Source organism: Aquila chrysaetos (assembly GCF_900496995.4).
Source record: "Aquila chrysaetos chrysaetos chromosome W unlocalized genomic scaffold, bAquChr1.4 W_unloc_3, whole genome shotgun sequence".
NCBI lineage: Eukaryota > Metazoa > Chordata > Aves > Accipitriformes > Accipitridae > Aquila > Aquila chrysaetos.
This window is the reverse complement of record NW_024470323.1, coordinates 1,888,809-1,901,132: the sequence shown is the minus strand read 5'-3', so window position 1 is coordinate 1,901,132 and position 12,324 is coordinate 1,888,809. Positions and strand designations below refer to the sequence as shown.

The following is a 12,324-nucleotide window of genomic DNA, read 5'->3' as shown; positions in this document are numbered from 1 at the left end:
AATGCTGTATTTTCTGGTTTTGCTTTGTAAATACTGTGCAGATCTGTGAAGTAGTTAAGTTATATCTATTTGTATTAGGTGTTCTACAGTTCCCCTCTTCTAAAAAGCAACCACTAGAGAACTATTATTCTGCAAAATGCCTATCTCTGCAGAGGGTAGCTTATTTTTAAACCAGTAGCATAGCACAGTAATGAAGTTCCTGCTTGCTCTGCCAGGACTGTGTGCATCATCCATTAAATGTGTACATCTTGCACTGGAAGTTCATTGCCTTCATTGTTAATAAGTTTGCATGCTGTGCTATCATGTCCGGTTGTTTGGTTTTGTACTTTATAAATGAGATGAAATTGAGTGGAAGTTTTGAGAACAATGTAGTTCATGATAGCTGTATTGTTTTAAATGTAATTTCATTTGAATCAGCCTTTATTTGAAAACATTATGATTCGTAATTATTCAGAAAAGTGATGATATGGTGCCATTTTGCTAAGACCATGTAAAGCACTTATGTGGAAGCTTCCATTAGTGACCACAGTTATTTCACAATGGTGTTTCTGGAAAACAGATAGGATTTTTCTTTGGATTTTAAAAGAGGAAGGTAGCAGAAAACAACTGCTGGTGGATGAAGCAGGATTCCAAGCTCAAAATAGAGGTGGCTGTGACTTAGATAAATTAATTGAAGTAAATGGTAAACCTGGATGTGAGGGATGAAATTTTGTTTGCAACCACTGTTAGTAGTATGGTGTGTATAAAAAAAAAATAAAAATAATTTTAAAAATCTTGGCTTTCAGAATTAGAACTGGGGGGGGGGGGGGAAGCACTTAAGTTGGAAACTAGAAACATCTGAACAATGCCTGAGAAAACAGTGAGATGTGGGTTCTGCCTACTCATTAGTTGCCTGCTAATTTCTTTGATTGCAATTTCAGATACATATGTTTGAACGAGCTTTAAATTAGCTGGCTAACAGTGGCAACCTACATACAGCTTGGATTCTGAAATGAGCTGACTATTTGAGTGCATTTACTCTGCTGCTAAGAAAGTAAATTCTGCAGTCTGAAGCATGCTTGTCATTGCTTGCTAGTGTTCTCCAGCCCAGTTACATGTAAGTCAATACCTGAAATTAATTTGAAACTCTGCAAATCTATTTGTTACCTGATAGCTTATCTGTGTTGCCCTTAGCTTGAACTGGTATTTTGTAATAGTCTTTAGATTTAGGGATTTCTGAGGTTTTTCTTCTGGTCTAATGTACTGGGTTCAGCTGGGATAGAGTTAATTTTCACAGGAACCTGGGACGGGGCACAGCTTGGACAGCTGACCTGAACTAGCCAAGGAGCTATTCCATACCATGTGACATCATGCTCAGTATATAACTGGGGAGCGGGCTGGGGGGAGCTCTCGGCTTTAGGTGGGGGAAGTGGCGGAGCGTTGGGTTCTGGGTGGTGAGCAGTTGCACTGTGCATCACTGGTTTTGTATATTCTTTTATTAGTACCGTTGTTGTTGTTGTAACTTCTCTTTTTGTGTTGTCCCAGTAAATTGTCCTTATCTCAACCCTCGAGGTTCCCTTGGTTTTTTTTTTTCCTTTTCTCCCCTCTGATTCTCCTCCCCATCCCACCGGAGGGGGGCAGGGAGGAGTGAGCGAGCGGCTGCGTGGTCCTTTGTTACCGGCTGGGCTGAAACCAGGACAGTCCTTTTTGGCGCCCAACGTGGGGCCCTAAGGGTTGAGATAACGATGGATCTGGCCAGAGCGTGTTAAAACAAATTTGTTATATGCATTTCTTTTATTGGTTAAATTGTTGCTAGTCACAATGTTGGTTCATTTGTTCACATGGTGGCGTTGTGTAAGTTCTTATATGCTCTATGTATTCCCTGCGGTGATGTTTATCACCTCTGGGAGAGGGATCAGGATTATCATTTTGTTAGACTGGGTAATGTCAACTTATGAAATGATTACATCACTGGTCATGAGGTTAAGCTGATATCTGTATGCGGCAGTGATATAATTTCCATACTTCAGGCGCCATCTATCGGAAATTACTGGTAATCACACCCAATCCATGGGGAAGTCAAGGGGGGATACTTCCCCCTGTTTGTTCACCTCCCTTTTCTCCTTCTGGCTAATTACAACAGCTTTTGAGAATTTTGAATATCCTTGGCATGCACAAGCCAGCATGCTGTTCCTGCTATGTCTCCTGAATGTGTTTCAGGTCTTGTTTAGGGCTACAAAAAAGTTTCTTAAGAATACCACCCAGAGATCTGCCCCAAGGCTGCATATTCATGGGTGGCACGGCATGTGGGAGGATATGGGCAGGTATCTAGACAACTTCTCACCTCCAATGGTTTGGAGCTTCACTCCCAAACAACTACAGAACCCTCATGAAGTGGTAGAATATTTGAAAGGAAAATGCTGTGGCTATTCCAGAGACGCACAAATTACCACACTGTGCTGGGCCCTGGCCAGTATCTACCAAACACTGCTTGATATTAGGCAGCACCCTCAGGGGGAAGAGAGGGAAAACAGAGTGACAGGCACCGTGGCTACCCCAACCCTGGTGACAGGTACTGCAGCTGAACCAGAGAACCAACCTGTGCCAGTATCAGTCACCCCTATACAGAAGAAGAAACACACAAAGAAATCAGTTCGCTTAGTGAGGGATGAAAGTGAACCAGGGTCATCGCGAGAACAGGAGGAAGAGGCAGAACCTGAAATAATCACCCGATCTCTATCCCTGAGTGAGTTGTGCCACATGCGAAAAGATTTTGGCCGCCACCCAGGTGAGCACATTGTTACCTGGCTGCTCCGATGCTGGGATAATGGGGCCAGTAGTTTGGAATTAGAGGGTAGGGAAGCCAAGCAGCTGGGATCCCTGTCTAGGGAAGGTGGCATTGACAAGGCAATTGGGAGAAAAACACAAGTCCTCAGCCTCTGGAGGCGACTTCTGTCAGGTGTGAAGGAAAGATACCCCTTCAAGGATGAAGTTACATGTCACCAAGGCAAGTGGACCACCATGGAGAGAGATATCCAGTACCTGAGGGAATTAGCCGTGCTGGAGGTGATTTATAATGACCTGGAAAATGCGCAGTCACCCACAGATCCAGGTGAAGTCCAACGCACACAACCCATGTGGCGGAAGTTTCTACAAAGTGCACCGCCAACCTATGCCAACTCATTGGCAGTAATGTCCTGGAAAGAAGGCTATGGACAAACGGTGGACGAACTGGCTGTTCAACTCCGGCAATACGAAGGAAGTCTCTCTTCCTCCCTACGGGCCTGTGTCTCGGCTGTAGAGGAATTGTCCCGGGAGTTCCGGCAATTCAAAGTGGATATGTCCTTCTCCCCACCTGTACAGGCCCGCATTGCAGCTATTAGGAGTGTGGCAGTACACTTCCCCCCCTCCCCCCCGCCCCATCCCACCAGCAGGAAACGAAACTTCTCCAGGCAGGGAGAAGGGGAAGGAAAAAAACCCCTAAACCCTAGAGGCCGCAGGTTGAAATTTTGACTGGCCAATCGAGACGTGCCAGGTACACTGAGGTGACCTTCTTGGCCAATAGGGATTAAATGACCACAGGTCAGATTCGACAGGGGTATAAACGGGGTCCCGCCGGAGGACACGTTGGCAGTCCTCCTCGGAGCAGCGGGTCTGCAGTCGGGGACTCCCCCTTGGGTCGGGACGCCGCCCGAGGTAACTCCTCGAGGGAGAGAGCCCTCAGCTTTTAGGTGAGTGATACGTGCGTTTTGGAGCCATCGCTTTAAATCTTGGGCATTCTTGAGTCGGCCGTGTAGTATTAATTCTCTTTACATCATTGAGCCTGTGGTTTATAAAATGTTACTGGACTTCTAACTAACTTTTTACTGAAGAATAAATCTGAGTTTTAACACCTGTTGGATTTGCTTATGCGTGCATCCGTAACAAGGAGTAAGCGTTCCTCTGCTCAAGAGAGAGGAGATAGAAAGTACACAGGACAGGCTAACCTGTGGTTTTACCTGCGTGACCATGGAGAGGACATGAGGAAGTGGGATGGAGAACCTACCTCAATCCTAGATGCACGGGTACGTGAGTTGCGAGAAAAAGCAATCAGAAAAGAGGATTCCTCCTGGAAAAATGCCGCTCCAGTTTCCCGTGAGCAGTCCCCCAGACAGGTTAGAAGGGCTGATCTCATTTCTGGTCCTCTTGAAGGGACTTCTGAGCCAATTTTATGAGAAGTGAGTACTGGATACTCTGACCAGAATTAGAGGGGCCCTGCCTCCAGCCAGGTGGAGGAAAGGGATAACCGGGTCTATTGGACTGTGTGGATTCGATGGCCTGGCACATTAGACCCACAGGAATATAAGGCTCTAGTGGACACCGGTGCACAATGCACCCTAATGCCATCAAGTTATAAAGGGGCAGAACCCATTTGTATTTCTGGTGTGACGGGGGATCCCAAGAGTTAACTGTATTGGAAGCTGAAGTGAGTCTTAACTGGGAGCGAATGGCAGAAACACCCCATTGAGACTGGTCCAGAGGCCCCATGCATCCTTGGCATAGACTATCTCAGGAGGGGGTATTTCAAGGACCCAAAGGGGGATCGATGGGCTTTTGGTATAGCTGCCTTGGAGATGGAGGGAATTAAACAGCTGTCCACCTTGCCCCCAGCCTCCCTCAAGACCCTTCGGTTGTGGGGTTGCTGAGGGTTCAAGAACAACAGGTGCCAATTGCTACAATAATGGTGCACCGGCGGCAATATCGCACCAACCGATACTCCCTGATTCCCATCCATGAGCTGATTTGCCGATTGGAGAGCCAAGGAGTGATCAGCAAGACTCGCTCACCCTTTAATAGTCCCATATGGCCAGTGCGGAAATCTAATGGGGAGTGGAGACTAACAGTTGACTATTGTGGGCTGAATGAAGTCACGCCACTGCTGAGTGCTGCCGTTCCAGATATGCTAGAACTTCAATACGAACTGGAATCAAAGGCAGCCAAGTGGTATGCCACAATTGACATTGCTAATGCATTTTTCTCAATCCCTCTGGCAGCAGAGTGCAGGCCACAGTTTGCTTTTACTTGGAGGTGTGTCCAGTACACCTGGAACCGACTGCCCCAGGGGTGGAAACACAGCCCCACCATTTGCCATGGACTGATCCAGGCTGCACTGGAAAAAGGTGAAGCTCCGGAACACCTGCAATACATTGATGACATCATCGTATGGGGCAACACAGCAGAAGAAGTCTTTGAGAAAGGGAAGAAAATAATCCAAATCCTTTTGAAGGCTGTGTGAGAGACTGAGTTGTTATCTCTCGAGCTGTTTGTCTCAAAGATTGTTAGGTGTGAGAGACTGGACTGTCATCTCAAGCCATTCATCTCAAGGAACTGAACTGCTTATCTTGAGCTTTTTCTCTCTGAGATGGCCTGTCTAAGCAGGACATTGCTCCATCCATAAGGACAATTACTAGGCCACTGAGGCATCCAGGAGAGGAAATGGGCTGAAGCCGACAAGCATGCAAGACTGTGGAGGCTACCATTCTCATGGAAACTGTAGTCTTTGAGATAAGATACTGGTTTCTGGTGTTGATCACGGGAAGGTCCTGTGACAGACGAAACCTGCAGCGTGTGAACAGTGCATGAACAATACGTATGTGCATACCGCATCAAAATATGCCCTATAAAAAACCATGGAGACAAGCCGTGGTGTGCACCCACAACCGAAGAATTGAAGACTGAGGACCTGATACCGAAAAGCCGGCTGAAGAAACTCTCTTAAGACTCGTTTTGGAGTTTTAGAAGGCAGGCATTCTTTATTGCAGCGCTGGATGCACGGGGGATAGTTCCACCTAGCGTGCATACCACAGCTTTAGCACTAACAGGTTATATAGAATAACTAATTGCATATTAATCAGATTAGTATACATATACATAAAAATAATTGCAACTGATTATCTTAGTACTGCCTACATCCGATCATGCGCAATGAAGGATCCATTTGAGTCGAAGGGCTGCTTTTGCGACCACCGACCCATTTGAAGTTCTTGTTGGCTGTCCTTGAAGTCTTTATTCTTGTTCTTTGATCTTGAAGCTTAACGCAGCTTCGATCACGTGTGGTCAGTTTCAACATTGTTCTCATCTAGCGTACAGGAACATCTAGTCATAAGAGCCAAGAACTGCAAAACTTCTGAGCAACTACCTCTACTAGTAAATTGCTTGGCTATACTTTTGTCTATTGTTTCAATCATAGTGTTAGTATAAGATTTCTAATAGTTATTTACCAAATCTCACTTTTACAGTCACCTAGCAGCAAACCAGTTTCCACGGCTGGTACAAAATATTAAAACCATCAAAATATTTAGACATACCATACAGAATGTATGGAAATATGCTATCAGACCAACGGGACGCCGCTGGATCCATGGTGGTGACTATCCTTGCAACTCTATCCCGACTGCTTGCTTGATTTCTGCCTTTTCTTCCATTTTATCCTATCGCTACTATTTTCTACTTTTGATACTAAAACCTCTTTTGGGTATACAGCATTTGACCTCGTTTGTGTCTTAATCTCGCTCTTGGGATCATATCGACACCTTCCCTGACATTGGATCGGGACAGGCTGGTTTTGCCATAAAAGAAAGTAAGGTCAAGGGACCTGCACAGGAGATCCAGTTCTTAGGAGTAAAATGGCAAGACGGGCGTCGTCAGATCCCCATGGATGTGATCAACAAAATAGCAGCTATGTCCCCACCGACTAATAAAAAGGAAACACAGGCTTTCTTAGGTGTTGTGGGCTTTTGGAGAATGCATATTCCAAATTACAGTCTGATTGTAAGCCCTCTCTATCAAGTGACCCGGAAGAAGAACGATATTAAATGGGGCCCTGAACAACGACAAGCCTTTGAACAAATTAAACGGGAGATTGTTCATGCAGTAGCCCTTGGACCAGTCCGGGCAGGACAAGATGTTAAAAATGTGCTCTATACCGCAGCTGTGGAGAATGGCGCTACCTGGAGCCTCTGGCAGAAAGCACCTGGGGAGACCCGAGGCCGACCCCTGGGGTTTTGGAGTCAGGGATACAGAGGATCCGAGGCTCGCTATACTCCAACTGAAAAAGAGATATTGGCAGCATATGAAGGAATTCGAGCCGCCTCAGAAGTGGTTGGTACTGAAACACAGCTCCTCTTAGCACCCCGACTGCCAGTGCTGGGCTGGATGTTCAAAGGGAAGAAGGTCTCCTCTAGACATCACGCGACTGATGCCACGTGGAGTAAGTGGGTCACACTGATCACACAACTAGTTCGCATAGGAAACCCCAGTCACCCAGGAATTGTGGAAGTGATCATGGACTGGCCAGAAGGCAAAGATTTTGGAATGTCGCCAGAGGAGGAGGTGACACGGGCTGAAGAGGCCCCACTGTATAATAAACTGTCAGAAAATGAGAGGCAATATGCCCTGTTCACTGACGGGTCCTGTCGCATTGTGGGAAAGCATTGGAGGTGGAAAGCTGCTGTATGGAGTCCTACACGACAAGTCGCAGAAACTGCTGAAGGAGAAGGTGAATCGAGTCAATTTGAAGAAGTGAAAGCCATCCAGCAGGCATTAGACATTGCTGAAAGAGAAAAGTGGCCAGTGCTCTATCTCTATACTGGTTCATGGATGGTGGCAAATGCCCTGTGGGGGTGGTTACAGCAATGGAAGCAGAGCAACTGGCAGCGCAGAGGTAAACCCATCTGGGCTGTCGCACTGTGGCTAGATATTGCTGCTCGGCTAGAGAATCTGGTTGTATAAGTACGTCATGTAGATGCTCATGTACCCAAGAGTCGGGCCACTGAAAAACATCAAAACAACCAACAGGTGGATCAGGCCACCAAGATTGAAGTGGCTCAGGTGGATCTGGACTGGCAACATAAGGGTGAGCTATTTATAGCTCAGTAGGCCCATGATACTTCAGGCCATCAGGGAAGAGATGCAACATATAGGTGGGCTCATGATCGAGGGGTGGACTTGACCATGGACACTATTGCACAGGTTATCCATGAATGTGAAACGTGCTGCAATTAAGCAAGCCAAGCTGTTAAAGCCCCTGTGGTATGGAGGGCGATGGCTGAAATATAAATATGGGGAGGCCTGGCAGATTGACTATATCACACTCCCACAAACCCGCCAAGGAAAGCTCTATGTGCTTCCAATGGTGGAAGCAACCACTGGATGGCTGGAAACATATCCTGTGCCCCATGCCACTGCCCGGAACACTATCCTGGGCCTTGAAGAACAAGTTTTATGGTGACACGGCACCCCAGAAAGAATCGAGTCAGACAGCGGGACTCATTTCCGAAACAACCTCATAGACACCTGGGCCAAAGAGCATGGCATCGAGTGGGTATATCACATCCCCTATCATGCACCGGTTTCCAGAAAAATCGAACGATACAATGGAGTGCTGAAAACTACTCTGGGAGCAATGGGGGGGTGGGACTTTCAAACATTGGGATGCACATTTATCAAAAGTCACCTGGTTAGTTAATACTAGAGGATCTGCCAATCGGGCTGGCCCCGCCCAACCAAGACTTTCACATACTGTAGAAGGAGATGAAGTCCCTGTAGTGCACATGAAGAGTATGTTAGGGAAGACAGTCTGGGTTAGTCCTGCCTCAGGCAGAGACAAACCCATCCACAGGATTGCTTTTGCTCAAGGACCTGGGTGCACTTGGTGGGTGATGCAGAAGGATGGGGAAGTTCGATGTGTACCTCAGGGAGATTTGATTCTGGGAGAGAATAGCCAGTGAATTAGGCTGTATGATGTTAACTGCTAAATAACCTGCCAACGTACGTCATTACATCTACAGTGGCTATATGCCATATCAAGGGTATTACAGTAAGAATTACCCAAATGACTGAAGGATGGACTTTGAAACCGAGCCAAGTGCAACAGTGATGGAACTTGAGCTGGCGCCCAGCGATTTCCTCAAGATCAACATCTTCATCCTGCAGACCAAGGGCGTGGGTTGCACCAAATATACCAGCCGCAAGCTCCAGAGGCAGCATGCAACAATCCAACACCACACACCATGTCTCCTGTCCTGAAGGACTGTAACGACAGATGGAGCCCCAAAGTCATGGACTAAGTAAAATTGATGGACACATTAGAGGGATGGCCCATCGACTAAGGGAAATACTATTTGCATGTGTGTGTGTGTATATATATCTCAAAGACAAAGAAAGTGGTGGTGATTAATTGGAAAGTGTAGGATCTGGACATGATGTAGATGATATAGAATAAGGGGTGGATAATGTCCTGGGTTCAGCTGGGATAGAGTTAATTTTCACAGGAACCTGGGAGTAGGGGCACAGCCGACCTGAACTAGCCAAGGAGCTATTCCATACCATGTGACATCATGCTCAGTATATAACTGGGGAGCGGGCTGGGGGGAGCTCTCGGCTTTAGGTGGGGGAAGTGGCGGAGCGTTGGGTTCTGGGTGGTGAGCAGTTGCACTGTGCATCACTGGTTTTGTATATTCTTTTATTAGTACCGTTGTTGTTGTTGTAACTTCTCTTTTTGTGTTGTCTCAGTAAATTGTCCTTATCTCAACCCTCGAGGTTCTGTTGGTTTTTTTTTTCCTTTTCTCCCCTCTGATTCTCCTCCCCATCCCACCGGAGGGGGGCAGGGAGGAGTGAGCGAGCGGCTGCGTGGCCCTTTGTTACCGGCTGGGCTGAAACCACGACATTTAAGGAAGAGATAAATAAAGGCTGCTTTGTATGATGCAAATTCTTTTATGCGGCATACTTGTCCTTATTACTGTGACCATTTATTTTTCTCATTCATGTGTATGACTGTTGCAAGCAATAATGCCATACTGATGTGTATATCTTTTACTTTTAGGTCTGAGTCATGTCTGCATCACTGTCTTTTTGTTAGTTTGTAATGAATTTTTTTTTTGTTAGTTTGAAAATTGCGTTATAATGGTAAACCAAATAATTTTGAAGACGTGAATTCTGAACAACAAAGTATTGCAATTTGGGGCATATTATGGGTCCCGTCTGCCACTTGGTGATACTTTCAGTTTTATAGCAATGGATTATTGCCTTTGGTGTTGTCATAATTTTAAAAGTGAGAGTTGGACTTAGTGACACAAATGCTGAGATCTGTAAATGGCTAAAATAATGTAAATCAGTAGGCGCTCAGTTCAGAGATGTCATTTTCTCACCAGAGAATAGTGTGGACAGTTGTAATTTGTAGATACTGTTAGTGTTATTACCTAAAGAGAATCTAAAACTTAATTTTGTTTGCTAATAGGTAAACAGGAAAAAAAGTTTTCAGCCTGTACCTTAGGTTTATTTTTATATGTTGAAAAGTGTAATTAAAATAATATTGAAAACTAAAAGCACTGTATAAAAGGGTTGGGTTTTTTTAATGTAAGAGAAATACACTTTCAATTGTGTTTAATTTTAAACTTCTCAGAAATGTCTCTGCATGCGCTATTTATTTTTATTTCGAATTCAAGAATGCTTCATTTGTAGGTAAGTCCTATTGCAGGATCTGAGTATCTTAGTATGGGGTTTTCTTTTGTACTCTCTTCAATATAAAACAGCTTACTGAACTTGTCTGACAATATGTGGAGGCAGCTACTTTCCCCATAGTTTGAGGAGGCACAGCTCTAACTTCGATTCTGTATTGTTTAAGTAAATACTACAGTTGAGAAGCCATCTATGGACTTCAGTTTTCACAATGTTTCCTGAAACCATGAACTCTTACTATCCAAGAGAGCAAAAAAAAAAAATTTTTTTTTTTTTTAAATGTCATGGCAGTTTTATGATTGAGCTTAATACAGGAGGACACTGACAGCAAAAGTGAGTTTTTAGCTTTTTATATTTTTTTTTCTGGAAAGTTTCAGCTTACAGTTATTATTTTTGTTAGTTGCATCTTTTCTGTTAATCTAGTGCCAAATAATTACTCACTAAAGCAGGAAATAGAAATGAAGAGAAATTATTTTTAGAGGAGGTGATTGAAAATTGACTAAAAAAGTGACAGTCTTTTAAAATCAAACGTTTTCTGTACATGGCTTGTTTGTCTACTTGTTTTAAGAAAACAGGCAGACATGAGTGTTAGTATTAGTCTTTCCTTAAGTGTGCTGCTTCAGTTTCAGACCTGGGGAAGACTCCATGCTTCTCCTCCCCTTCTGTTTTTCTCTCTAAATCTTACGTTTCTTTTTAAAGATAGAGCCTAAAGAAAACATTTAATTTTCAAGTAATATTTTAAAGGGTTGATTCAGATTACTGGATTTAGAAGTTCAAAGCAAATGCATTGATCCACATGGAATGTGAACACTGAACAAATGTATAATTGTCTGCTTTCATCAGATTTGTGTATTACTGTGGTGACCTAGCATTTTCCGTAATTGCTCCTCTGCTTTGTTCAGTTTTAAGGGGATACTATTATTTTACTAAGACTAGTTTAATAAGTCTTTTGAGCTGTTAAATATTTGTCTTTCTACTAGCTTGGCATTTTCCTCGCAAGTATTCAGTTCTCATGCATCCCAGTTGTCCTGCCTAGTCTAGTCTAGACTACGTATCTAGTAATAGACTAGACTTGTCTGAACTGTGCTGTAAATCATACTAACCCATGTTCCAGGTCAGCCTCAAGCAAAATGATCTGTATTTCTGAATGAAACATAATACAGAATAAATAGAGAGATGTTATGAGATATATATATTAACCAGGAACAAACATGAGGTGCTCTTTGGTTTACTTTGGTGTGCCCACTTTAATTCTCCTCTTGCTGGAGGAGATTTTGGGAAGATATGTTATTATAGAGTTAATTGGGATGCAGAGAAGAGGGGCCAGCCTCTACAAAAGATGTTGACTGGATATTTATGATGTTAATTATAAGGTGTTATTTGATCTGTCCAAATTTCACTTAGCAAGGAGATCCTTTGATCCATTAAAGATCCTCAGAGCTGTGATATGTTTGTTCTGTTGCTTAATCTCCAAAGAGGATGGAAAGATGACAGCTGTACATTTATGGTGTGGGCCTGGAGAGCTGGAGACTGCTTTATATTGCCATTTCTCAGATAATGTGGAACATACAGTAAGTCACTGAAATATTGTGTTCTTCACTCTTCTAATTTTATAACAGGACTTACAATACTTGCTTTGTTCAACTGAAGTACAGCAAAACTGAATTTATTAGTTTAAAGTATACTTTACAAGCTTTTGATGGAAGAAAGTGTTAGACCTGGGTCATTGCACTGCACTGAATGTATTAGAAATGGCGTTTATTGTGCTTTTATGGCTAGATGAAAGATAGTAGCCAAGTATTGCATAAGTTAATTCAATCTAATAAATCAGATTCCCTTTGATCATTT

The 12,324-nt window shown here is 43.9% G+C and overlaps 1 protein-coding gene across 3 annotated transcripts in view; it reads left to right on the top strand.

The window, feature by feature from the left end:
- Nucleotides 1-12,084, top strand: part of LOC115336504 (splicing regulatory glutamine/lysine-rich protein 1) — a 62,968-nt gene extending 50,884 nt beyond the window's left edge. The window contains exons 12-13 of one of the 3 annotated variants that reach the window (XR_005931801.1): nucleotides 921-1,096; nucleotides 11,881-12,084. Coding sequence is in view for 2 of the 3 variants with exons in the window: in XM_041121565.1 (XP_040977499.1) it covers nucleotides 921-950 (30 nt within the window). In the remaining variant the exon portion in view is untranslated. Of the gene's footprint in view, nucleotides 1-920; nucleotides 1,213-11,880 lie in introns of those variants that run through there. The other 2 variants (XM_041121566.1, XM_041121565.1) reach the window with 2 other exon arrangements.
- Nucleotides 12,085-12,324: the final 240 nt, after the last annotated feature.